General features: G+C 48.9%; 14 protein-coding genes across 14 annotated transcripts; 5 read left to right on the forward strand and 9 right to left on the reverse strand.

Moving 5' to 3' along the window:
- Positions 1-458: 458 nt before the first annotated feature.
- Positions 459-854, forward strand: I302_102524 (uncharacterized protein; the record flags this gene model as incomplete). Its single annotated transcript, XM_019187894.1, has 1 exon — positions 459-854. One exon carries the CDS (start codon positions 459-461, stop codon positions 852-854), a length of 396 nt encoding a protein of 131 aa, XP_019050772.1.
- Positions 855-1529: 675 nt separating this feature from the next.
- Positions 1530-2261, reverse strand: I302_102525 (uncharacterized protein; the record flags this gene model as incomplete). The annotated part of the gene is made up of 1 exon (XM_019187895.1): positions 1530-2261. One exon carries the CDS (start codon positions 2259-2261, stop codon positions 1530-1532), a length of 732 nt encoding a protein of 243 aa, XP_019050773.1.
- A 271-nt stretch (positions 2262-2532) lies between these two features.
- I302_102526 (uncharacterized protein) lies at positions 2533-2919 on the reverse strand (the record flags this gene model as incomplete). The annotated part of the gene is made up of 1 exon (XM_065869503.1): positions 2533-2919. The coding sequence occupies one exon, from the start codon at positions 2917-2919 to the stop codon at positions 2533-2535; it is 387 nt and encodes a 128-aa protein (XP_065725575.1).
- A 1480-nt stretch (positions 2920-4399) lies between these two features.
- Positions 4400-5287, reverse strand: I302_102527 (uncharacterized protein; the record flags this gene model as incomplete). Its single annotated transcript, XM_065869504.1, has 3 exons — positions 4400-4504; positions 4555-4789; positions 4833-5287. The coding sequence occupies 3 exons, from the start codon at positions 5285-5287 to the stop codon at positions 4400-4402; spliced, it is 795 nt and encodes a 264-aa protein (XP_065725576.1).
- Positions 5288-5664: 377 nt separating this feature from the next.
- I302_102528 (uncharacterized protein) lies at positions 5665-7183 on the reverse strand (the record flags this gene model as incomplete). Its single annotated transcript, XM_065869505.1, has 3 exons — positions 5665-5928; positions 5982-6537; positions 6708-7183. 3 exons carry the CDS (start codon positions 7181-7183, stop codon positions 5665-5667), a joined length of 1296 nt encoding a protein of 431 aa, XP_065725577.1.
- Positions 7184-7366: 183 nt separating this feature from the next.
- On the reverse strand, positions 7367-8347 carry I302_102529 (uncharacterized protein; the record flags this gene model as incomplete). Its single annotated transcript, XM_065869506.1, has 3 exons — positions 7367-7577; positions 7900-8039; positions 8084-8347. The coding sequence occupies 3 exons, from the start codon at positions 8345-8347 to the stop codon at positions 7367-7369; spliced, it is 615 nt and encodes a 204-aa protein (XP_065725578.1).
- Positions 8348-8533: 186 nt separating this feature from the next.
- Positions 8534-10319, forward strand: I302_102530 (uncharacterized protein; the record flags this gene model as incomplete). Its single annotated transcript, XM_065869507.1, has 5 exons — positions 8534-8737; positions 8781-9779; positions 9844-9994; positions 10051-10126; positions 10247-10319. 5 exons carry the CDS (start codon positions 8534-8536, stop codon positions 10317-10319), a joined length of 1503 nt encoding a protein of 500 aa, XP_065725579.1.
- A 368-nt stretch (positions 10320-10687) lies between these two features.
- On the forward strand, positions 10688-11698 carry I302_102531 (uncharacterized protein; the record flags this gene model as incomplete). The annotated part of the gene is made up of 5 exons (XM_065869508.1): positions 10688-10900; positions 11044-11143; positions 11200-11249; positions 11417-11580; positions 11623-11698. 5 exons carry the CDS (start codon positions 10688-10690, stop codon positions 11696-11698), a joined length of 603 nt encoding a protein of 200 aa, XP_065725580.1.
- A 119-nt stretch (positions 11699-11817) lies between these two features.
- On the reverse strand, positions 11818-13955 carry I302_102532 (uncharacterized protein; the record flags this gene model as incomplete). The annotated part of the gene is made up of 8 exons (XM_019187900.1): positions 11818-11999; positions 12062-12128; positions 12193-12331; positions 12386-13334; positions 13387-13454; positions 13501-13585; positions 13644-13730; positions 13787-13955. The coding sequence occupies 8 exons, from the start codon at positions 13953-13955 to the stop codon at positions 11818-11820; spliced, it is 1746 nt and encodes a 581-aa protein (XP_019050778.1).
- Positions 13956-16135: 2180 nt separating this feature from the next.
- Positions 16136-16722, forward strand: I302_102533 (uncharacterized protein; the record flags this gene model as incomplete). Its single annotated transcript, XM_019187901.1, has 3 exons — positions 16136-16163; positions 16217-16417; positions 16508-16722. The coding sequence occupies 3 exons, from the start codon at positions 16136-16138 to the stop codon at positions 16720-16722; spliced, it is 444 nt and encodes a 147-aa protein (XP_019050779.1).
- A 956-nt stretch (positions 16723-17678) lies between these two features.
- Positions 17679-18956, reverse strand: I302_102534 (uncharacterized protein; the record flags this gene model as incomplete). Its single annotated transcript, XM_065869509.1, has 5 exons — positions 17679-17735; positions 17793-18027; positions 18084-18257; positions 18360-18697; positions 18756-18956. The coding sequence occupies 5 exons, from the start codon at positions 18954-18956 to the stop codon at positions 17679-17681; spliced, it is 1005 nt and encodes a 334-aa protein (XP_065725581.1).
- Positions 18957-19445: 489 nt separating this feature from the next.
- I302_102535 (pyruvate kinase) lies at positions 19446-21762 on the reverse strand (the record flags this gene model as incomplete). Its single annotated transcript, XM_019187903.1, has 12 exons — positions 19446-19523; positions 19585-19675; positions 19728-19851; positions 19904-20137; positions 20194-20311; positions 20359-20367; positions 20428-20888; positions 20932-20983; positions 21034-21123; positions 21165-21325; positions 21381-21462; positions 21514-21762. 12 exons carry the CDS (start codon positions 21760-21762, stop codon positions 19446-19448), a joined length of 1749 nt encoding a protein of 582 aa, XP_019050781.1.
- Positions 21763-22372: 610 nt separating this feature from the next.
- On the forward strand, positions 22373-23968 carry I302_102536 (uncharacterized protein; the record flags this gene model as incomplete). Its single annotated transcript, XM_065869510.1, has 6 exons — positions 22373-22891; positions 22948-23109; positions 23162-23597; positions 23662-23672; positions 23721-23844; positions 23898-23968. The coding sequence occupies 6 exons, from the start codon at positions 22373-22375 to the stop codon at positions 23966-23968; spliced, it is 1323 nt and encodes a 440-aa protein (XP_065725582.1).
- A 137-nt stretch (positions 23969-24105) lies between these two features.
- On the reverse strand, positions 24106-25272 carry I302_102537 (uncharacterized protein; the record flags this gene model as incomplete). The annotated part of the gene is made up of 5 exons (XM_019187905.1): positions 24106-24176; positions 24234-24571; positions 24626-24726; positions 24781-24992; positions 25065-25272. The coding sequence occupies 5 exons, from the start codon at positions 25270-25272 to the stop codon at positions 24106-24108; spliced, it is 930 nt and encodes a 309-aa protein (XP_019050783.1).
- Positions 25273-25641: the final 369 nt, after the last annotated feature.

Consider the following 25641-nt stretch of genomic DNA (forward strand, 5'->3'; position numbering starts at 1 on the left):
CAAAGGTCCTCACGCAATCGAAACCTTGCTTCCTCTTCCTCAGGCAACAGAGCTCCTATATTCTTGGCCAACAGCAACGAGCACGATCAACCTCCTCGCCCTAAAAGGACCAAGGCGGATTATAAGCTTTCCTTCCTATTGCGAACCCATGGACTCGAAGAGCCAAGTCTATTGCCGCTTCGACCGCCTCATCCGATCCGACGTCAAGTCAAGGCGATAAGGTAGATGAGAAGTCTGGGATGGGGGAAGGAAGGGATGAGGTGCAAGTCAGAGGTGATGAGAATAATGCTACGTTAGGAGGGAAGGGCAAGGGTCGATCTGTTGCGCCGTTTAGTGGAGAGGAAAGAGGGTCTTCTTCAGCTCAGTCCCCTCGATCTAACCACATCTCTCCTCCCTCGTCCCCCCAAGTACCTAAGCTCAATGATTTTGAATTGAAATAAAAGGCTTACTGGGAGGCAATGTTCAGAGGGGAAGACCCCAGCTTGGATTTCATGGATGAGTACATCGCAAGACAATTCGGAAAGGCTGGTCCTTCCGGTGTCAAATCTGACCTTACTCAGGGTACGACACCAATTGGATTGGCAGGGAAGGAGGAAGGTGATGGTGATGGAGGCATTGGGCAGGAGATGGGGGAAGGAGGGGGATTTGAGCAGGTTCAAGCGGAGAAAACTGATGAGGAAGAGGAAGAGGAAGGGTCTAAGGCTGAAGGTGGGGAAAGTGGCGGATCCAAGGACGGGACGAGTCCTACTCAGGTGTCAGCTGGGAATGAGGCAGAAGTAGCAGAAGAGGAGTACTCGATTGAGGTGGTGGTCACGCTGGTAAGTTTCGTTCCAGCCCCAAAGCGGACCGAGTAGCTGACAATAACATATTTCGGCAACGGCAGAGAATACACCGTTGAGCGGTGCGAGTGGTGCAGAAACTTATGAATGAAAGTGTGGTTCAGATGGATTCGCTGTGGAGTTACACATGGAAGAAATTTCAATACATCTTCAATACACGAACCTGACTTGTAGAATATTATAACAGAAGTAGAATAGTGTCGATCGATATATATACAGAACCCACAAAAAGAATGAAAGAATGTGTGTCCCTGTACAAGTACATACCCGTCCTTATCTCTGCACCATTTCCAATCACATCAAAGCCCCGCCTCTTCTTTCTCAAGGACTGTTATCGCACACACACGGACGATAGCTTGTGCATGAATTTCCATTAGAGATCCACTTGTACTTGCTCCCGCAGGCCGCCAAATCACACAGGCGATCCGGCGAACAAGGCCCCCACATGGGTGCATCCTTGTCCGTTCGGGGAGGACAAGTTGCTGATCTGAATGTTTCGTTTGGGGTTACCGGATCATATCTTGATCGACCCATACAGGCTTGCGGTGTGATTAGGGTTGACGACACGGTGTTGGGGGTTCTGCAAATGAAGCGCGGGTGGAAAGTCGATCTACATGTCACCGTGATAACCAGAGGCTTCAGCTCCGAGGATGTACCCGCTTGCGTCGACGATACGCTCCTCGACTATGTTCATGACAGTCGGAGTAGTGGCGGTACCCCTAACCAGAGTAGGGCCATAGGATCGGTAGTGACTTCTTCTACGAAGCGATGGGTAAGAAGAGTCGCGATGTGGATACTGTCGATGATGGGGTTAGGCTGATTCGAGATTGTTCGAAAGTGCTCGGGGGGGAAGAGGAAGCATATGACGTGGAGGTTCTTCTTTTGAGAGATCTCTTGAGGCTGATTCCATGATCTAGCGTTCCGAGCTAGTCGATGGATCGAGACTGCTGCGACCAGTGAGTTGTCAAGGTCCGCATTGAGCTGGTCGATCACCGAAGAACCATCCCGGAAGACTGACACCTGATTCAGCTCGATCTTTTGAGCCGCAAGAGGGAGAAGACCATGTAGAAAGGTCTTCTGTCGCTTGATCGAGTTATTGTGGGTGCTGTGTTGGTGCAGATCACCCTCGGAAGCTCCACAGATATAGTAGCATTGGCCCAGACCTTGCTGATTCATATGGCTTAATATTCCATCAAGGATTTGAGGGATCGGGAAAGTCGCTCCAGGATTCGTAACTCTTGGCATGTAGTTATGGCAATCTGCATGAAAATTTGATTTTTTGGAGTACACAAATCGCTCTTCTGTGTGTGATCGGGGCGTGGCTAGGTTGTTGGGATCAAATTGATTCCAATCTGTCTCTTGTTGGACAGTGACCCCTGCGAAATCGTGCAACTCGTCCACTCCAAGATCCCTCCCGTCCATCTCGTCTCCTGTGATCGTCTCACATAAAGGCCGAGCCGGCTTGATCCCTTGAAACCAGACGCCATTGCCAAGCGCTTGAGCAACAGTGTCTATTTCATTGGGCAGGCGAGTGATAGTGTCAAGGTTGACCGCGCTGATAACATCACCGTTGGCGAAGTGGATAGGGTTATTGATAAAGGTGAGTGACCGAAAAGCCATCCTCTGCGTCGACATCAATCTCCAGTCCTTGTTCTTCTCAGCGATGATATGGATAGTCCCTACATTGCTGGGATCAGGAGCGATGGGCGGAGGAGGGGTTTCGACCATGGACAGGACTTGATGCCAAGATCTTTTGGTAGTTGCCATTGGCCTTCGTCGCTCTGACCCATAATATCCAAGTGGGGACGGGCTGGAAGGGATGAGGAGGTGCAGGTGCTTGAACGATCTGGCGAAGGCCATTTCTTCTCCTAGCGTCTGCTCTCTCGTCGATCTTGCTCTCCACTCTGAGCCTGAAGCCACCGGAGACTCTGCCGTTGTTGACCGAGTCAAGCTCCGGAATATTGTCGATTCTGTCCACACTAGCGGGAATAGCCAAGGCGTATACGATGTTGTTGATAGGCTGACCAAGCAACGATTGAACATCGGCGTTGTCATCGGCGATGACAGCTTGATCCAACATGTTCGCGGGTGCGAGGACCCAGGGGTTGATACCCCGAAATGACTCGTGGATGGCCAAGGTCCGCTGAGTAGTGGTGAGGTGGAGAGTGGGAGTGACCGGCTGGTCAAGGAGATGTGATTTGGTTTGACCATTTGAGGAAAGCTGATTGAGGTGATTGTAAGATTGGATTTCAAGGCGAAGAGCTGATTACCACCTGCAGCCATGCCGATGGCGGCAGCTAGAGCTGTATGAGCTGAGACGATACCGAGTGAACCTCACACTGCTGCTAGAGAGCGTTCCTCTGAGCGGCGGTGCAATGCTGGTAGATTGGGCTGATTGGGTTGAGGATTGGGAATCAACGCAAAGTGCCAGTGAAGCGGAAGCGCAACATTGTTGACCTTGGCATCATTGAGGTCGTTTCAGGTGACTTGGTGGTAAATATCTGAAAGGAGAACCGAATCGAGACTGATGGTAGCAGTATCGAAGGCGCCAGAATCAATATGTTGATTGTAGAGTAAGGTTCTGAGGAGTATCTGGCTGATGGGTCCGTTGTACAGGAAGATGTGAAGACTGCCAGGGATAGCAAGGTGGTCGATCTGATGGAGGGGCTGGGGAAGTTGTGCTTAGAGCGGGAGTAACGTCTTATTTACTTGATCAGAGCTGGTGAAATCGACTAGAAATGTAATGAAGATAGATTAGCAGCATGCGGCTGGTAATCCAAATTTCTACCCTATTCCAATATCATGATATCAACTTGACATCGGTCGTTTTCAGACTGACCCACACTCTCTCGTCCTTTCCCTCCCTCCCTTCTCCCCTTCTCCCCTTCTCCCCTTCTCCCCTTCTCCCCTCTCTCCCTCTCTCCCTACCCCTTGCCCACCCACTCTCTCCTTCTTCCTCGCGCACTCTCTCTTCTCCCTCCTTCCCTCTCTCCTCTCCCTCCTTCCCTCTCTCCCCTTCGTTCTTGTTCATCCGCCCATCCCCTCTCTCACTCCACACTAACGGAACCACGTCATCTAGTCCGCGCAGCCATCTCGTCGGTCGTCGTCGCTACCTTTCATCCGTCCAACCTTATCCACCTATGCATCATGTATTGATCTTGTGTGTCCATCGGTACTTGCGAGGTACATGATACGGTCGTGAAAATCCTCATGAGTCCTGGTTATCCGGTGGTTGGGAAATCGGGAAAAAGGTAGATCCCCCATGACACTCGGGGATGGGTGATGGTGAGGGTGGACAGGGAAGGTGATGGTGGGTCACGGGAGATGTGATGGGTAAGAGAAGATAAAAGAGCGGAGGACTATTAGTGTTAGTAGTAGTACCAGTATCAGTTCAGCGTAGTAGTACCAGTCCTAGTACAGCATACGCCCAGCTTGTTAGTGGTGCACCGACGTACTCAGTTCGGTGAGTAGTTTCAGGTATGGTAGTAATTCTGCCATTAGGTATTGAGATGATCGAGGGTACGAGCCCTTGGTATCTGCGCAACACGAGATATTGTATATCATTTCGGTTGACTCCAATTCCGCCGTCCTGATACAATCGCAGCCTGCTCTATTGTCCATACCACCGCTTTTATCCAATTGAACAGCTCGCGTACTGTTTCGTCCTAGTACATATGGTTAGTTTCGTGCTGCATAGAAAAGGGATAGAGCCCACCAATCTCTCCGGATCTTCTGCCAGTGGTCTCTTCGGCGGATCATCATCCTCTTCGTCGTACCCATGATCGCATGTGTGTCCGTGGTCGTGGTGATGGTGGTCATGGTCGTGGTGATGATCATGGTCGTGGTCATGATCATGATCATATTCGTCGATATACGAATGACAGTCGCAATCGCAATCCTCCTCGCACTCGTACTCGCATTCGGAGTGCTCAGAGGGGGGGTATGAGTGGCTCCTGCGATCATGTTAGCGGCGTCCACGAAGATCCAACTCACCTTCCGCAGGTGCACTCCTCCTCCACCACAGCTACTGCTTTCCCCTTTGGCCGCTCCTGTTCTTCCTTCTGACCTTTCAGCTCCTGCTGCATCCTCAGCAGCTTTGCCTTCTCCCTGTCCAATGTGAGCTTCGCCTCGAATAACGCGGCAAGACTGGCAGGAAGGTCGATTGGTAAATTAGGGTTGTAGGATTGTGGAGGGATATTCGAGGGGTTCGCAAGGAAATTCGCCTCGCCGATACCAGCAGCTGCACCAGTGAGCGCTGTGAGCTGAGACTGTGTGAGTTTGGGTATGTTGTCGAGACGACCGAGAGCATTAGCGGACCAGTTGGATAGAGCGGTGGAAAAGGTGGAATCAGATGAATCGGGGTTAGGATATGGCAATGCTGGTAAACTCGATGGGAGGCGAGGTTTGGGCGGTGGTCGTTTGTTGGTGCGGGGTTTGGATCTGCCCATGGTTGGGGTGGACTATCTTACAGGTGACGGGGGGTGAAGTGATGCTGGTGAGGTGATCAAGAATAAAGTGAAGGGGTGGTGGATGATGTAAAAACGTTAGTTGAAGCGAGCGAGCAATTGGTTAGTTTTCTCGGAGTGAGCGCATCTTCGCAATTTGTAATGCTCATTACGATTTGGTTCCACAACGGTAATCCCAGACGCAAGGGCGATTACAAAATATCCTATCCACATCTCGGGTCCAACGTGCCGAACCACCTGATTTTATTTGTATATGTCAAAGAGGCCTCATTCATACTGCAAGACACCAAGCAAGTACCATGAAAAGTGGGGAATGCATGCAATGGGTATTATACAAATGGTTACAAGAAGTCGCAATTCTATCTACGCAGATGCTTGAGCATCCTACTTGGCTTCCGCAAAGACCCACCAAGAGCCATGATGCAAGTGAGAAGGACCACGCTACCTGCTTGGTGCATACTGGCGAGTGATATGGGTACGAGGTAAAGCAATGTCGTTATACCCAGCGTCACTTGTGTCACCGCTGCGGCAGCGGTCAAGTTCGCAAGACGACGGGTGGAGGCGAACGGCACTTTTCGAGCGACAAATGGAAGTGCAACGACGAGACCAAACGTGGTATAAGCCTAGGCAGAAGAGTCAGTCGATCTCACCGCATCTGATAGACGGACCCACTCACCAACATCCGATGGTTGAATTGAGCGGTGACAGGGTTTTCAAGGAAATTCCTCAAGATCGACTTGGTACCACCTCGAGTATAATGCTCATCGAGGAGCTCGTCGGTAGGAGGGACGATCCGTCCACCCATTAATGGCCACTCGTTGTAGACCAAACCAGCATCCAAACCGGCCACGAACGCACCAGCGATCGCGGTAAGGAAAACCATCATACCTGCTCCGTGGACCATACCACGGAACTTCTTCACAGATGGCAAGGATAATTGGGACACGATGCCAGGGTTCTTGAACAGTTTGACGTCACGTTGTATACCGATCGCAGTGGAAAGCATACCGAGGTAGAGCAAAAACGCGGCGGTGAGATGAGTAGCAAGTCGGTATTGAGAAACACGGGGGACGGAGTTGGTCTCGACGATCTCTTGATCCAAACCCGATTTAACCATCCACCAGCCCAAGAAACCTTGAAATCCGATACCGAGACCGATGAGTGCCAATTTAGCTGGTATAGGCTTGGGGAGCTTGTACCGAGCGACATAGTACGCAGCGGGAATCACGAATCTGAGGATCAGCGATGTTTTCTGCCGCGCGAATAACTCACATCAAACCAAGAGCTCGTCCTGCAATACGATGAGCCCATTCCATGTAGAAAATCTTCTTAAACTCGTGAATGTCCATCTTCGAGTTCATCCTGAAGATATCAGCTTTGTTCGATGGAGGGGTTCACTCACATAAGACCCTCTGGTGAAACCCGGTATTTCTCCCACTCAGCGTCCCATTCCGCAGCTGTGATCGGAGGTATCACGCCCTTGAACGGTTGCCATTCCACAATGCTAAGACCGGATTCCGTCAGACGTGTGACACCGCCGATCACAACGATACCAAAGACTAAAGCGGAACAGCCATAAAGCCAGATTGGCAAGGAGCGGGGTATCTCGGGCAAGGATGGAGCTGTCGTGATCGATCTGGGGAAGATGAAAGCGTGTGAAGGGTAGAAGAAGGTGGATCTGGCAGATGGAGTGAAGAATGGCAGCTTGAAAGCTTGAGGTCTCGGGGTGACTGTTCGAATGGATCGAGCCGATGTCGAGGAGAAGGCACGTAGAGTGGAGGGAGAAGCGATGGAAGGGATTGACGATTTGAAGGTGATCGGGGTGAGCTGCGATCGCACAGCGCCCCAGAGCCCTCTTGGTAGCCCAGCCGAAGCCATTGTGGAGGATTGGAGGGAGGGTGGTGTGATTGGAATAGCAAGATCACACAGATAAAGTGAACAAATCTCGATTTCAACATTTCAAGATTTCAACAATTCCGGTTTGCAACGAATCAAAGTTCGGGTAATATCGTAAACATACCACACCGTGGGAAAGTAACTATATATATTTATATATATCATCTATACATACATCTCATAGATCAACTCCAACTGCTCAATCGTCTGCACCAACATCCCCCTGCATTCTCTGATCGTATCGACAGTCTGCGCGACGACGTCTTGATCGAGTTCGGGGGGTAAGGGACCCAGAGGAGATGATCGAGTAACTTGCCCCGGTCGCCTCAACGATGATAGAGCGATGAAAGTTCCTGTCCTCCCCACTCCCGCGGAGCTGCAACATCAGCGCAAGCGTTACAGCGAGTATGACTCACCAATGAACCCATACTTCACAGCCTAGACTATCCTTCCTCTGTTGTATCTCGTCTATCAGCTTACTTAGCGCTTCCACCCCTTCACCTTGAGGTACGCCGTGATCAGGCCAGGCGTCGAAATGGTAATGATGGACAGTAACTGGGCTGTCCTGGCCTAGCCGCAGGCGAGTGACATCGCAGGATATGTCGTCCTGTCGTTGTTGCTGGATGATTTTCAGTGGTAAATGATCCATTACGTGATCCCTGACTGTCAGCGAGAATCTAAAGCATATATCCACTCACATGTAAGGGTTTGCTTTGAGCATTCCTCTCTCCTCCCATCCTGTCAGCTGTACTAAGAGGACATCATCCGACCGTTTACCTATTGCAGAGCCAGAATACAAGGCTCGGAAAAAGGTGTCGAATGCGCGGGGTGGAGGAGCCTGGCGAGTTGGATGAGCTCGAGTCTCAAAGTTGTATTGCCTACCTGAGCTGCTATCCATGTACCACCCTTCCCATCGGTGACAACATTCGCATTGAGGTATTTCCCCTCCACTGACACCGCGGTGCGATCATAAGCTAGAATGTTGGAATATCGGTTGTCGGTTCTGTGCTTGAGGGAGTTGCGGACCGAGTAGAAAGCATGTTCCGGCGATGTATGCGAGGCCTGACCTGCATGTATCCTGGCGTATTCCCTCTCTGCGAGTATCTCATATACCCTTTTCAACTTCTTAGGTGATATAGGCGCCATGGTCGAGTAGGAGGTTGAGAAGAGAGAAGGTATACAGTGGGGAATTGACATAGTTTTCTTTGTTTATACGTCACGACGTCATACGAGTGGAGGTGGTCCCCATCTTAAAACATTTATCCATCACTCCTTTGATCTTTGTTCTGTTTGTATAGTAGTCACTCTACCATCCTCGAGAATAGCTACACCATGACCACATTACCTCCCAGATTCACAGTACCGCCTTTACCACCCCGCATGCACCGTCAGATCAAGCTGGCCATCACGGATGATGGTGTTACGCTTGCGCCCGAAAGCGGAGAGGGGGTTTTGGTACGATGGGGAGTCAAGGGCAAAGTGGAGACGATCGACTGTGAACCGGGGGAAGTGATACTAGGAGGGATACTAGGCATGGTACGGCTATGGGACAGTGAGTACATCTCATCAATATACATAGCTGACGTCTACAGCATCATACCTCCTCGTTTTCTTGCCCCGTCCACCATCTCCCTTATTCCCCGGTCACGACGTGCAGGACGAATCGCGGAATGAAGCATCGAGCTCGCACGAGGTGTTCACTCTCGAGGATATTCATGCAGTACCGTTAAACCATGAAACCGCTGTCAGAGCTCACAAAAAGTTACTGGACATTCAGATATCCCGTCAACCAAAGGCAAAATTACGTTGGAGTATAACGCTTCCTCTGCGAAGTGCAGCCAACACAGCGAAGGAGCAGTCGTCAGATGATTCTTCAGGTGACGAGGCTCCAGAAGCGGATGAGACTCCATTACCGTCCAAAACACGAGAATGGACAAAGTTCATGCCAAAATTACGGAAGAAGCAACCCAATGATCCAAAGACCAATGAACCCTTACCTGACGACCCCCCACAGCGAGAAGAACTCGAAGCCAAGATCGTGCGACAGATCATCCGAGAGTTTAGCAACGGCTTCTTCTTCTCTTACGACTTCGACCTCACCCACTCGTTACAGCACAAGCGCAAGACACTCGCACAACGCAACGCATCTCAGACCGCCCTGACCCACCTGATACCCAAAGAGGGATTGTTATTCCCCCCCTCGCCTTCCAATACCTTACCCCGACATAATCTGTTTGAGGATGACTTCGTCGAGCCAGACATACAAGTGCCCCTCTGGCGTAGAGCAGACCGAAGGTTCTTTTGGAATGAATATCTTATGAGAGATTTTATCGATCTAGGCTTGCATGCCTATGTCATTCCGATGATGCAGGGATGGGTACAATCTTCGTCCTTTACCATACCGATCCCACCGAACCCTCTGGACCCTACCACATCACTTGGAGTGGTACCGCTAGATCTCGTCGTGATATCGAGGAGGAGCAGGGATAGGGCGGGTTTGAGGTACCAGCGACGAGGGATCGATGATGAAGGGCATGTAGCGAATATGGTCGAGACGGAGATGATCGTACGCGCCAAGGTAGGTGGGGTTGATCATTTTCAAGTGCTGACAGGCAGGTCGAGGGGAAGTCCTCTTTGTTTAGCTTTGTCCAAGTAAGGGGCTCGATCCCTCTGAGATGGTCACAATCGCCGTACTCCATGAAGCCACCGCCGGTTTTAAACGAGCCAGTAGATCAGACCTATGCAGTGGCAAACCTGCATTTCAACGACTTGACATCGCGATATGGACCGATCGTGAGTTTTTCCGTCTTGACTCGAGCTGATTGATCAGACCATCATCAATCTCTCAGAGCAAGAAGGGAAAGAAGGTGTCGTGACGAACGGATATCGGGATCTGGTAGAATCGCTTGAGCGGAAAGATCTCAAGTGAGTGCAGACGCCTGGTACCTCGCTGATAAACAGATACGTCCCTTTCGACTTCCATGCTAAATGCCATGGTATGAAATGGGAAAATATATCAGAGTTGGTAGATACCGTCGATCTCAGTACTATGGGGTATCTATGGACCCTTCAAGGTGAAGCGATCAGGGAGCAGGAGGGAGCTTTCAGGACGAAGTAGGTTTGCCAGTGGTATGATCTGAGCTGATGATCAGCTGCATCGATTGTTTGGACCGTACCAACGTAGTTCAGTCGGCTCTAGCCAGAAGAGTGTTGACGAATATGCTCACTCAGCTGGGACTGAAGGTGGAAGGTTCGGTTGTGGAGAACATTTTTAACGATAGTGAGTCAAAGATTGGTCCAAACTGAGCTGACGGACAGTATGGGCAAATAACGGGGATACGATCAGCTTGTGCTACGCCCACACCTCCGCGTTGAAGGGTGACTTTGTACGGACAGGAAAGCGGGACTTTAGCGGAATGGTGAGTCCACTCAACCTGAGCAACGCTAACCATCAAGCTGCACGACGGTGTGAGCTCGATCAGTCGAATGTTTTACGGAGCAGTGTCCGACTTTTTCGCTCAAGCGGTCATCTCATTTTTGCTTGGGCATAGAAACCTATCTGTGTTTAGTGAATTCCTACAAACTTTGAATAGTACAGACGCTGCAAGCGTTCTGAAGCTTTCCAGGATCCGAACGGTTGCGAGTGAGTTCAAATTGAGTAATGCTCGAGCTGAAGACCAGTCGAAACGTGCTCCGCCCGTGTTCTGAACGACGGAGAGGAGAGGATTGGTGGATGGACACTCCTATCTCCCGATGCGCGGAGTGTAAAGATCAGCCCTGGGTTGGAGGAGAAGGTGCTGCTTCTGGTGAGCGATGACGCGAGGGATCTGGCTGACATGTAGACTCGCGAGGCAATCTATGTCGTCTCGTTCAACTATTCCCTTGAGAAGGTGATGGAGTTTACGCGAATACCCCTAAAATCGATCACTTCGATTCAGAAGGGTGAGTCAATCGGTGATGCGATGACTTTCGATTCTACGCTAACAAATAGCCATCAGGCGCGTACATATTGTCTACGCTCCAAGAAGCTAGTCGAGATCCCAAGGAGGTGAGTTTGAACATAAAGACGACATCGCTAACTTTCAGAACTACGGCCTCGCTGTCCACTTCTCTCCCACCAACGAGTCTACACGTTACAGCACATACTCGTTGAGGAACAAACTCCCGTCGAGTCCTCAAGATAGTACACCTGGGACACCGAAACCCTCCATCCAGCATGCGTTGATCGATCCGGACGTGACAGAATTTTACGCTTTCAAAGCTATCCCCGGTCACACCAGCGAAGAAGGGACGTGTCAAGAGCTAGTCAACAATGCTGTGAAGCAGATCGCAGAAGCATGCAAAGATGACGAGTTGATAGAGGAAAAGGATATCGTCAGGTGAGTAAAAGCAAGGCTGACATCGCTGACGAACATGCGCAGTCTGGCGGAAGCAGAGTCGGCGACGTCGATTTTGGACAAGATGGATTATGCTTTTAAACGATTCTTATGGTTATGATTGAGACTACTGTCGTGTGATATCTTTGTATCACGTCAAGATGTGTTGCATGTGCGTGAGATTATGTGGACAGATATATGCAAAGATGGTTAAGCAGGGTATAATACAGATTCGCTCGCCTAGAACAATACACTCATGATCTTTTGGTACTTGGATTCCGCCTTGAACCTTTCCCTATCGAGAGCTTCGAGCTCGTCCAATTCTCTTCGACCGGTGTGGAAGTCGATTTCGTCTAGAGGAACGACCTTTGTCTTCTTGACGACCTTCCAGCCGATCCAGCAGATGGCGAAGAGGAGAAGGGCTAGGAGTTGGGATAAATGTTAGCGACTGCTCCGCACGCGATGCAACCGAAAGCACACTCACAGACATAAGCGACGAAGAATGACGAAGTGTCCCAGTTGCCTTTGAGGAAGACGGGGAAACCGTTGAACTAAGAACAAGCGTGGATCAGTATGGAAGATCATCGTGATTGATGATGCTGCCGAATCACTCACGAGCATAACCAGGGTGAGGAAGATGAAACCGTACCAAGACAACCAGGGTTGAAGAGGCGCGAGGTAAGGGAAACCTTCACGTGATAATCCTTGCTTCTTGAGACCGTAGTAGAATCGGAGGTAGGAGAGGAGGATACCCCTGTGGCAACGTACTTCAGCAAAATCTACGAAAAGATAGAAAAACTCGACTCACCACCAGGTGATGACACCAGTAACAGCGGAAATATTGTACAACCAGTTGAAAGCTGTTACAGCACTATCCCCCCCTTGGTTCAAGTAAGCCAAGAATCCGAACAGACCGGTGATGACCACACTCCAAATGGGTAAACCTTGCTTGGTACATTTCCTGAAAATCCTAGGCATTTGTCGTTCCAAAGCCAATGCGTAGAAAGTACGAGAGGCAGCGTACATATCCGAGTTACCAGCTGACCAAGCGGCAATCAAAATAACAGCGTTGACGATGGAGGGTAAAGCTTTGATACCTGCGTTCTTGATGGCGATGACGAAAGGTGAGGCGGCAGCGTTACCAGACCCGTTGAGAAGGTTGGGCTCATCGTATGGGACTAAAACCGAGATGACGAAAATTCCCATGATATAGAAGAACACCAGACGGAAGAAAACCCGTTTGATCGCTTTGGGGACGGTCTTTCTTGGGTTCTCAGCTTCTCCGAGCGTCGTGGCGATGATTTCAGTACCGAGGAAGGAGAAGGCAGCTTGGATGAAGACGTTCCAGAAAGCTAAGAATTGTCCCCATGCACCTTCGATCACTCCATCTCCTCCGTCGATGGTTATCTGAGCGAATGGACCAGGATTGCGCCAGTATCTAAAACCTATCGCATCGTGGTTGGGTCCACCTCCACACATCAAGATGATACCGAGGAGGATGAGACCGACGATAGTGACGACTTTGACGGCTGAGAACCAGAATTCGGTCTCTCCGTATACTCGAGCGCCAAACATGTTCACGGCCCAAATTAAAACGAGACAGACGGTGATATAGACCGCAGCGTTGGTGTCGGCGTCCCAGTAAGAGATGACGATAGCAGCGGCGACGATCTCAACGGGGATGGTGATGGCGTAGGAATACCAATAGTTGATACCGGTAGCGAAACCGAGCGCGGGGTCAACGAAACGGGCGGCGTCTGGAGTGTAATGTTAGATCGTAAATCTATCGGCGGTAATAAGTACACTTACAATGAGTGAAAGCACCAGCTACAGGGAACAGCGAAGCCATCTCTCCAAGTGCCACCATCATCGAGTATCTGCTCGGGGTCAGCGGCGAATCGAAGGTGGTTGTACATCACTCACACGATAGACGACATGAAGATATATCCTAACCACAAACCAACGGGCCCACCAGTAGAAAGAGCCGCACCGGAACCGACGAAGAGACCTGATGCACCAAGGGATCAGTTGATTCAAACGGAACATCATGGTCCCTGTGTACTCACCAGTACCGATGGCACCTCCAAGAGCAATCATCGCCATATGACGTTGTTTGAGGGTACGGTGCATGTTCCCATCTTGCAGGTTCGCGGCTGCAGGTTCATAACACGTCAGCTCAGGCGACATTCGCAAGCACCATAACACCCACCCGGACCATCAACCTTTTGATTCTCGCCATTGTATCCAGCCTTCTCACCCCTATCCCCGTTGATATCGGTCACGAAAGCTTCTGGGTGCGATTCTACTTTCTTCGGTACTTGAGACAGTTCATAGGCGGTCGAAGGATCCGCGATCTCTGCAGAGTCTTTACCGGACATGGTGGTGATATTTTTAGAGCCGCCACAAGAGTCAAATTTCCTCCGGGATGTATTGAACAGATGATAGATTTAGATGTCAACGCGAAGCAAGTCTCCAACACCACAAAAGATGCTTATAAGATAGATAAATAAACTATATGGACAGTGTCAAAATTTCGAAAGCTCTGTATTGGGGAAAACCCGATATGGACCGAAACGAAATTAATGGGATTTTTCCCTCTTTAGATGAAGGTGGGTCGCGTGGTCACACTTTTTAAGCGAGATTCGTAACGATTCAATTGGTGCAGCGTTGTTTCACCTATACGTGATGCCAGGTGATTGATTTGCCGTAGGTATAGGAGTGACTAACAGCTAGATCGAATGGGATTTAGGTGGATATAACAGGTGGAAGAGTGGTGTGCGATGTGGACTTTTGCAATGTTTGCGAAACAAGAAGCAAAGAGATGTATTGATGTCGGGGCGACTCTACAATCTAACTACATGTGCTTATATCATTTGCCAACCCATGTCAACTGTCATGTTACCATGATAAGAGACGCACATACGCTCCACATGCTCTACATTAGATTCTTTCCCATCTCCACCCGGTGGTTTGAAAACGTCATGTTGATAACGCAGGCTTCTGTCCAATCAAAAAGCTGACGGCGTGCAGAAGAAATGGATCTTTCTCTTATCAACCTCTTCGCTAATTCGTTAGTTCTTGGGAACATACGACGCTGGGCTGAGAAGTGTGGGTTTGGATCTCAAAATAGACCTCAAGGCAAGCGAAGGGGAAAGACCCAAACTTTTCGTAAAAACAGGCACCATGTGCTCCAATTATCTGCCGATCATGCGACCCACCCGTGCTGACCCCACCCGCTAAATGCGGACTCAAATCTTATCCAGTGATGTCACCGCAAGCTTTTTGCTTTCTACTCGGATGCTAACTTATTGATATAACCGCGAGATAAGATGAGAACCACCGATGCTCATGCGTTATTTTCAATTGTATGTTGCTTTCAAACTTATCGGCAGATATGATCAACAAGCACGGAGAGAGGCTAACAACCTAACGACCGGGGATAATGTGAATATTGATGAATAAAACTGAAGTAATGACAACTTCGGAGTCAATCCCAGCTTGCTGACCATGCTGACCACTTCACCGGGCGATAACAGCCAAACTATCGGGTGGGTGATACTGGTTGAGCCATCGGATGATACCAATGCCATATCGATCTCTCACTCAGATCACGCATCGATGCGTTGGAGATAACATACTTGACATACGTCGAGCAACGCACCTATCCACTCACCAACCAAACACTGTCCTTCACAGCCAACTGACCTACCCCATCCTTCTTTTCCTTGATCACCACCGCCATGCCCCACCACCCATCCCACCTCCACCTTTACCCACCTACCACCCTACCCCCACCGCCAGACGGACTCAGTTTGGTCCTCGTTTTTACCCCCAAATCCAATGAAAACAAAGGCTAAACTCACCAGATAACGCATGGATGGATGCAGGTCGACCTGATCGCATCGGTGGTGGTATTGTATCCATCATGAGGCATAAGCCTACTACTAAGGGAAAGTGACGGCAGCGTTAACTATCGATTGCTGCCGTAGACAATGGTCAGCTATCAGTTCGATTCTTACTTCTTCTGTAAATCTATCAATCCATCCTCCTATTTCCCCCAAGTGATCAGACCTGCTAACACGTGCTGTCCGTGCTGCTCAGGTAAATCCACAAAATATATCTCACCCCTTGCGTATCACTCTTGGGTCTGAGTGGTAGGTCGACTATGACCTTTCTTCAATCAAATGCATGTATATATGACATCGCCTTGAGTATAGAGTGATTGACAAGAAAGTCCAAGTATCCGGTTAGATATGAACATATAGCTCTATCACATACTGACCTGCATATGGGCAATTGACCACCTCTACTCGTTTGATGTATACATCATGGTATCTCCCTCACCTGAGTGTTGCAAGTGCCGACAGACAATCCAAACGTCTAAGTTACGAATGCCGACCAAGTGCCGACCAAGAGCCGCAGACCCCAATCACCGAAGGTCCTCCCGTCTTCTTGGTCTTGTTGGTAGGAACAAATCATATACATAACATATTCTTTTCATCAACTCCATATACAGCAGTCCAGCAAACCCTCCTATATCCATTTAATCCAACGCAAGATGGGGGAAAACAAGGAGGAAGCTAAAGGTGAGCATTGATGTTGACCGTATCTTCGCTGATATGTGAAGTATCGACCACAGGCAAGATCGACAGAAAGTCTTTCGCCGCCTCGCTCAACGATCTCCGAGCCCTCATGGATGAGGTCATCGCCAAAGCTGAATCGTTATTCTCTCAAGACTCATCTGAAGCCCGAGCCCCTCTTCCGTCCCTTGACGATTCTAACAAGATGGACGAGAACGACATCATGGTGGATGAAGATGGACGACCTCTCGCTTTTCAAGGTACTCAAGCTACTGCTTCCACTTTACAAGGATAAGCTGCCGAAGGAGATAGAGAACATAGTCGACCTTCATCACCACATTCTAGGGCAGAGGCATTCAGCCCTGCTCCCGACGACTGCAAGAAACCGAAGGGAGAGTCGGTAGATGATGGTGGAGCTGACGTTATTGCTGGTCAAGGTGCGAGTGGGTCAGGTGGATTGGCTCAACAAGGTGGGATCGATGCTGGGCATCAAGTCCAGGAGGTTACTGGTATGAAGGATGCCGAGAAGATGAGAGCGGCGGAGGAGTTGAAAGCAAGTTGGTGATGGTGGAGATGTCGTTATGGAAGGTGGGCAAAGTGAAGATCCCAAGGAGAATTCTAAGAAGGATAAAGGCAAGAAGCACAAGAGAGATAAGGATGAGGCTAAAAAGCACAAGAGATAGAAAGACAAGAAGAAGGAGCATAAGGGAGAGAGGGACAATGAAGAAGGGAAATCAGGAGAGAAGGATGAGGGGGAGGTGGTCGAATCTGCTTCTGTTCCGAGCGAGTACGAGTTAGGCGAGTGAGTTAGATTCCTTTTCTCACTACCAATATATCCCACCGTCCCCTCTCCTCCGCAGCAACGTCAAAGCGGTCCTCGAGTGCTTCCAAATGATCCGACAACATCTTCAACAAATGACAGACGAAGAGCGCTCGCTGTACGCATCCCAATGTATGGTGGAGAGTGTAAAACTACCGAAGATCACATCGTTGGGAGAGTCAGAAAGGCTATGCGAAGCAGAGGAGAAGCCGACTACTTGATCTTATGACTAAGTAGAAAAACACATTCAGCGTTGGGCAGGGGGGTAATCGAATAGACTCAGCTTCTACAATTGGCTCAAAGTGCCGTAATAATCTGATCCATCTTCTTTTCTTTGTTTTATATATTATATATTTCTATGCAATTCATCATACATGTTGCTTATATCGAACCATCATACAATCCTCGGCGAAGTAGTAAGTTAGCGATGAAAGTTTGTACCGGTTTATCGACGTATCGCGTGATCTTTGAGAGTTGATTTCTGCCTCTTACTTCATAGCAGATCCTCAAGATTCAAGACTCCCTTAGAGGGGGTCAAGTATGTGCGTGTACGCGGAATTTCTTATCTTTATCGGTGATTCATCGACCTCAAGCACGTGAAATCGAATGCATTGGGCATGTTAGTCGGAATTGATAGATGACAGCAAGTCCCGTCATGCCTGGGAGATTCATTTCACTATCTGACTGACTGACTGGCCCATTCATGTACAGAGTCTCTTCGCCGCATCTTCTCTGACCTTGTACAGCTCTCTCGAGTCCTGAGACACACCATCAGCGACAAATACTGAATATCACATTGGTAAAATCCAACTCACCTTGAGAACGCCCAGATCGACATCCACAACCTCCAATTTCGCTCCAACTCCACAACTCGCAACCTTCCCTCGAAGGGGTATCCAAACCCCACTCCCACCCATGAATCCTTCCAGAGGGTCTCCCCCGGCATTACACATAATCCACACCGTCTCCGTTTCTACGCATCGCGCGAAGCAGAGCGATTGCACCATGTTGTGTTCGTACTGCGGATCATGTTCGTATTTGTGGATGGTGCTGATATCAGATATTATCAGTCATCTGTAAAGCTCAAAGTGCCCCGGAACACCCACGGTTCACTATCCGTTGCGTACCAGAACGTGGGGGCGAATATGATATCTGCTCCTTGATTGGCGAGCTCCTGTGCATGAGCGGGGTGCGACATGTCCCAGCAGATCATCATTCCCGCTTTGCCCCATTTGGTATCAAACACTTTATGTTCTTCCTCTCCTGGAGTGATGTAGTCTCTATGAGAAATTGTATAGCATCAGCCAACCTGGACTTGTTCTCCGTTGACATCTTGCCCTTAAAACCGGAACATAACATCATATGACGTGGACCTTGCTCACCTCTCAGGATGCCAGAGATTCTTCTTCGTATATTCCCCAATCACTTCTCCCCTATCATCAATAAAGAACGCCGTATTGTACAGCGTAGGCTGAGCGCTCTCCTCCGTCGACAGAGGGTGCGCTTCGAGATATCTCCCCCATTCTAATTGAGCGGGGCTGGTGGCAGGTGGTTTAGACGTCGTATGAAGGGGAATATGCGCGAAGGGCGACGACTCGGGGACAGGTGCAGCTCCCTCCTCTCTCGTACCGTGGACGATACTTCCACATAGAGCGATTTTTTGTGTTTTGGCGAGGTTTTGCAGGAACGTTAAAAGGTGTTTCGATGGGAAGGTGAGATACTAAGATATCAGCTTTGTCCTATGCACAAGCTTCACTCACCTGTCGACTCTGGTTGACTATACCCTGTAAGAAGTATTCTGGAAATATCACCACTTCCGCTTTCTGAGCAACGGCTCGTTCCACATAACGTATAACATCGATGAGGTTCTGATCAACAGTGGAAAACGGAGATGTCGAGTGAGGTTTCTCCAGCTTCGCTGGTCCCTCTGGAGCGACGATGGGAGCTGTCTGAGCGATGGCTATGCGGAGTCTGGTCATTCTGGTGATGTGTGTTGATACTGAAAGTGAATGAGTTTACAAAGGACGAGATTATCTCGTTATGACTATGACTTCGTCGTCAACCGGGAAAACGTAGATGTCATAATCTCGCTTAAATGGAAAGCCGAGATGTACTATAAATAGTGGCAACTGTCATTCGAAAACGGCTCTCACCAAATTTACGTTGATCGAGTTGCTCGTCTCCTACAGCATACATTGGACGTCGATGATGCAAAGGCGACAGTAATGACACGTTCGGTCACTTCTGAATTGATGCTTCAAGGATCGAATCAGAATAACCGTTGGTTCCGTGTACATTTCACGTTCATTCATCACACAGAAATATCTATTATTTTGTCAAGATGGAAATGAGAAAATGTTTTGGAGTGACCAGCAGAGTGACTGCTTTTGTTGTTTCAGATAGATCTCAAGTATCAAAGAATCAGGATTGTCCTTCCTACGAGCTCCTTACAAAACGATGCCACCTTCCTAATCGTCTCGTTCGATAGAGTGGAGGTCGAGGTCGGCGGGATCGGCGGGAACGCTGAGGATTCGGAGGGTGTTGGTCTAAGATATGGCACGAAGTTGTCAGCAACATAGACATTCTGATACCTCAAGATCCACTTACGTGACCGAGACCACCTTTCCATCCTTGCACGGCCATGACAGTAGCTTCAGGCTTGACGATGGAGAGTGAGAGAGCGACTCGGAGACCGTACCTGATGAAACAACCGTTAGCATGGCATAACGTGCAGTCATCATCACACTCACCTGATTCGGTTGTCAACGTCGATTTGCCATTTGTCACCGGGGATACCTCGAGGCTCAGGGTACCATACTGGGTAGACACCTCGGGACAAGTGGAGTTGTCGAGCGGTTTGTTGGTTTCGGGTAACTAGGTGATTATCAGTATACTCCGCTCGCAGTTATGGACCAGTAGTACCCACCACAGATGATAGGGCATTCAGGTCTGTACTTGGAAAGGAGTCTAGCAGATACACCACTGGTAGACAAGACGATGATAGCCCCGGCATCTTGCTCCATAGCAGCGGCTACGGCCGACAAGGCCAGAGTTTCGGCAGTCTCGGTGGGTCGAGGGGTGAGACTTCGGAGTTGGTCGAATAAGTGAGGGTAGGCGATAGCCCGCTCGGCGAGGTAGGCGGTCTCGGCCATCATCTTGACTATAACACGTAATATATCAGCTATATTTCGCAGTCTGGCCGATTATCCCACTTACCCGCTTCGATGGGGTATTTACCCTTGGCGGTTTCACCTGAAAGCATGACACAGTCGGCACCGTCCATGACAGCGTTGGCGACGTCGGAAACTTCAGCTCGGGTGGGTCGAGGGTTGTACTGGAACAGGGTTAGTAGTGATACTAAATCTCGACGGGACGACTTACGGTCATAGACTGTAAGAGCAAACTCTGTCAGCGAGTATCCCCACGTACTCTATCCGATCCTTGACTCACCTCGAGCATCTGAGTGGCACAGATGACGGGTTTACCAGCAACGTTACACTTGGCGATCATCATCTTCTGGGCGATAAATACCTGAGACGCAGGGATCTCAATACCCAAATCACCTCTAGCAACCATGACACCGTCGGTCTCCTTCAAAATCTCGTCAAAGTTGGTGACACCTTGTTCGTTCTCGATCTTGACGATGATCTTGATGTTGGCACCGTCAGTACCGAGGACCTTTCTAATTTCCTTGACATCGTTACCAGATCTGATGAACGAGGCGAAGATCATGTCAACACCGTTCTTGACACCGAAAGCCAAATCGGCTTTGTCCTTCTCGGAAAGAGCGGGCAAGTCGACGGCGGTCTTGGGGAGGTTGACACCTTTTCGGGATGAGAGGGTACCGGAGTTGAGTGATTTGACTCGGATCTTCTCACCGTCGATGGAGACGACTTGGAGGGAGAGGATACCTGCGATGGAGGTCAGTGGTGCTTAGGGGATCTGTAAACTCACCATCATCAACGTATATGAGTTTTCCAGGCGCAGTGACTTTGGGAAGGTTGGTCTATGAGATGTCATCAGCATTGAGCTAGGCACCAGACCTCAACGACTCACGTAGTCCATATATATTTGCTCAGCAGTACCGGATTCGGCGAACGACTTGTCGGTGGTAACCCAGAACTCGTGACCGGCGTCAATGGGGACCTGCCATATGGTCAGCTCGCCTCATTCCCGTTCTCACTCACATCAGTGTCATCCTTCATCAAACCAGTCCTGATCTCTGGACCTTTGGTGTCAAGAGCGATAGCCAAAGGTCGACCATTGGGGCTCTTGGCAGCAGCGGCTCTAGCGTTGTCAATGACCGATTGGTGGTACTCGTATGAACCGTGGGAGAAGTTCATTCGGACTATGGGCATCCATCAGCATGACGGAACAAAGGGTTCAAGAGTGAAACAACATACCAATGTTCATACCAGCATCAGCGAGCTTGACGAGGGTGTCTACGTTGTTGGTTTTGGGACCGATGGTAGCGATGATGGAGCTCTGAAATACTGTCAGCTCCGAGTTAAAAAGAAGGGAAACACCCGCACCCACCTTTCTGAAGAACTTTTGATCCGGAGTCATGTCATTGAAGTTGGTGTTGAGAGAGGCTTGCCAGGCAAGCTGGGTGGTAGGGGCGTTGCTGATGAAAGCGCTTGTAGACATGTTGAAATTGGGTGGACCTCCGATGGATGATCTATGTTCAAGGTAATTGGGGTTGTAAGGTAGATGAACCGATTGAGATTTGGGAGGAGAGGGAGTGAGAGGTCGTGAAGGTGGATGATGTCCGAGTGCGAATGGCATGATGAGGAACGTTGGTTGTCAGATGAGAGATGGAACAAAGAGAGAGTGTAGGAGAAGAAAGGGAGTTGAAAATCAAAGTCAGCGTTGTGAAGCATGAATAGAGAATAAAGTGAATAGAGTTGACAGAAACGTGCTGATGATGTCAATCATCTAATCCACTGCATACATCCCATTCCCAATCTCCCATTCATTGGCAGGAATGTCGTGTCATGACAATCAAAGGATATGCACGATCCATTGCAATTTACAACATGAAGAAATCTGTACTATCTGACTCACTCTTTTCAGTTTCAAGTTGAAGGGATGTATGTATAGGTTGTAATAGATACAAGGGAGGATATGTATTGGTATATATATGTTTGTATATATAACAGAATTGCCCCAACAGAAATTCCAGAGAAAGAGTGTGACGAGGGTGAATCACGTTGTTACTCATCTCTGTAATTGGGTGGAGATAATCATTTTAACCCATTTAACCCATTTTCATTCAAAACACCCAATAAGTCCGGCGGCAATATCCACGTGGTTACCCCTGAATCACCTATCAAACATCGCCAAAAGCAAATCTGGGTAGAGAAGTGACGGAAACTGATATATAATCGCTGCCAGAATGCCACATCATGATATCACCCGTTCCTCTTCCTCTTCGCAAAGTCAACTTTCACCCTCATCATCAACGTCTCATATATCAACGACCGATTCCGAATTGCAATCACTCGATTCAACACCCTCAAACACACCACCACACCTTGAGACCAACCAAACCCAGATCAAGGTACATCGAACCAAACCCAAACGGAAGAAAGAAGATCCAGTCGACCCATACGAGGAATACTTCACTCAGCAAGCCAAACTTTTCAGACATCTGGAAAAGAGATTTACCAAATTTCAGAAAAAGCAAAAAGAAGAACAAGCTCGTGCGAGAGACAATAGATCAAATAGGAAACATACCGCTACACCTGCTCCAGTCAAAGCTAAGAAGAAGAAGGATAAAAAGGAAAATACAACTAGTTCGGAAACCGATACTTCCAATTCGTCAATAACATCCACGGAAGATACAGACAACATGATCGGTTCTAGTGTAGCTGCTCTCAGGCTACAGGCTGGAAAGGCGGTAGCTCAGAGTGTGGTGAGTCTGACTTCTTACTAGTTACAGTTGTGCACTAACCATGTCATTCGACACAGCGCCCAGCAATCTCCATCACCCGAGCTCCTTCAGCCTCTTCCGCATCTTTCTCTTCCACCGCTTCTACCTCTATGCGAAGTCAGAAATCACAAATAAAGAAAAAGAAGAAGATAGTCAACCCAGATGCTATGACCGCCACGGAAGCTGTACGAGTCTTACGGGTGAGTATGATAACATGTTGACGGTTGAACTTTGACTAACGGATATATTCAGGCCCTTGAAATCGCCAACCCCACTTCCTCCTATTCCCTCACATTATCAACCAAATCTACCAAATCATCCCTCCCCATCCGAGGACACTTCCATCTACCTCTAGATCCCCGAAGATCGTCCGAAACCATCTTAGTATTCGCCGAACCCAATTCGCCATCCTCGACACTGGCGAAACAAGCCGGAGCTGCTTATGTAGGTGGAGAAGAGTTATTCGAAGCTGTCTTGTCGGGCAAAGTATCACCTACGAGATGCTTGGCCACTCCAGGTATGATGCCTCAGGTGACGAGGAATCTGGCTAGATATCTGGGTCCAAAGGGTTTGATGCCCGTTGCTAAGAGAGGGTTGGTCGGTGAGGGTGAAGAGTTGGCTGAAAAAATTAGAGATGCTGCGGGTAGGATGGAGTACCGGGCGGACAAGGAGGGACTGGTCAGGATTCGTGAGTTTTCGCTGATTTGCAAATGTGTTCATGTCTTTTGCTGATATCTGAGTATCCTTAATAGCCGTTGCAAGAGTGAGCTCGTTCGACTTGACATCCGGATTAAGCTAATGTTCCTCATAGATGGACTTCGAAATCCCTTCAATCGAGACAAATATTCGTTCATTCATCCAGACGGTCAGAGACAACCAGTCAGCAGGCAATACAGACGATGCAGTTACCAACGCCGCGAAGAAGAAGAAGAAGGGTGAGTCTCTTTGCGATGTGCTAAATACATTTATGCTAATATGAGGAATGTAGGATCCTCTATAACCGCTGCTAGGATCGAGACTACGAATGGACCTAGTATCGAGATCAACGATGTATTGTAGATATGTAGATGCATGTTGGTGATATGATGGGATATGCTGTGATACTGTTTCTACTTATACTTCCGTCGGTCTAAATCCCATGTCTTTCCTGCAGTAATCATGAAATACATGGCACTCCCTCTTGCTCAGGGTTCAGCCTAAGCTTTCACCAACAAACAGGCAACGCTTCCCAAAGCTCGTCGTATATCCTGATAGTCTACGTCATGTGCTATGGTACAGTCACGTGAGCATGGTGCACAGCTGCAACGACTGGAAGACAACTTACTATCCTCAACTTCACCCCACTGCTCGATCTGACTCCTCACTTCCACATGACTAGCTTCCGCAGCTGCGTTGGCCGATAGCTTCCCTTTGCACAATGCCAAAGCAATCACAAACGATTTCGAGGCGTATGCAGCCCGTTCGAACGCCGCTAGTTCCCAACCGTCCATTCCCTCCAGCGCACTCCTCAACCTATCTTTCGTCTCTTCGCTCTGTGTAGGAGCAGCAAATCTTTCCGCGAGGTTGAGGGTGACGTCGTATGACTCTTTCAGCCATGAATACAGGGGGTCCCAGTGTTCTCGCTGCATTCGTACGAGGGATGATGGGGTGTCGTTTGTGAATCTGGTTGAGTGTGGGTAAGTAAGTGCAGCCTTCTGAATGATCTAGCTCACTCACAGGATCGTATCGGTATCAAGATATTTCATCATTTGATCAATCACGCCCTCTCTAATAGCACCTTCTGAAAGACCATCTATAGCTCGAGATGCCAATGATGTCTAAGTTCTGCAAATCAGCCAAACTCTATGTGAAATTTGCGGATGAAGACGTACCACCGGCAAGGTATGCTGTTTCAACACTTCATCTTGGTTCTCCCACTCATTCGCTATCAACAGAGCTAGCAACCTCCTTTCCGCCGGTATTGACAACTTCGCACCACCCGGAGTCTTCAACGCTCTGTGGTCTAATGTTATCTGGAACTGACCAGATTCATCCTGCTTGATATGTACCGTCTTCCAGAATCGTCGAAGAGTCACTTCGGCTCCTGTCAAGTAGCGTTAGCCTGTGAGTCTTCCAATGACTTAATAAGAATGAAAGGTAGTGAGACACCACGTACTGTTCGTCTGAGTCAAGGCGGGACCATCCTGCACGACTGCCCTCGCTACTCTTGTTGAGGTATACGATCTCCTTCCAGCTTGATCTCTCCATCCACAGGCTGATATCGATGGTCCGACAAATGATGTTGGAGTGATCTGTCTGACTGTGAGAGCGGGCAAGACCCGCTGGGTAAGGATAGGACGGAAGGATCGAGCTACAGCTGCCATTTTGGATAGTGATGGGTCTGATGGCGATGATGAGAAGCTGGAACAAGGTAAATTGCGGATAAGTAATCAGAGTGATTTTGGACTTTTGGTTTTTCGGAGATCATTCATTTCATTTCATAACGGTCAGGTACTCGTAATTACCTGAGGTGTCAAGACATTAGGATATTTTTGTAATGGCGGATTAGCGGAACCAGATGGAGCGAGTAATCAAAACATTACAACGATCATCATCATCGTCAGTTAGTGCACGGGGTATGACTAACGCCTGATGGCCGAGTGAATTACACATTCCTCGAAAACAACAATCCACAATTCACGCATTCAACAGCATATAACATTAATTGTAAACAAAGATACGACAACCTCGGT

Source organism: Kwoniella bestiolae, chromosome 1 (assembly GCF_000512585.2).
Source record: "Kwoniella bestiolae CBS 10118 chromosome 1, complete sequence".
Lineage (NCBI taxonomy): Eukaryota > Fungi > Basidiomycota > Tremellomycetes > Tremellales > Cryptococcaceae > Kwoniella > Kwoniella bestiolae.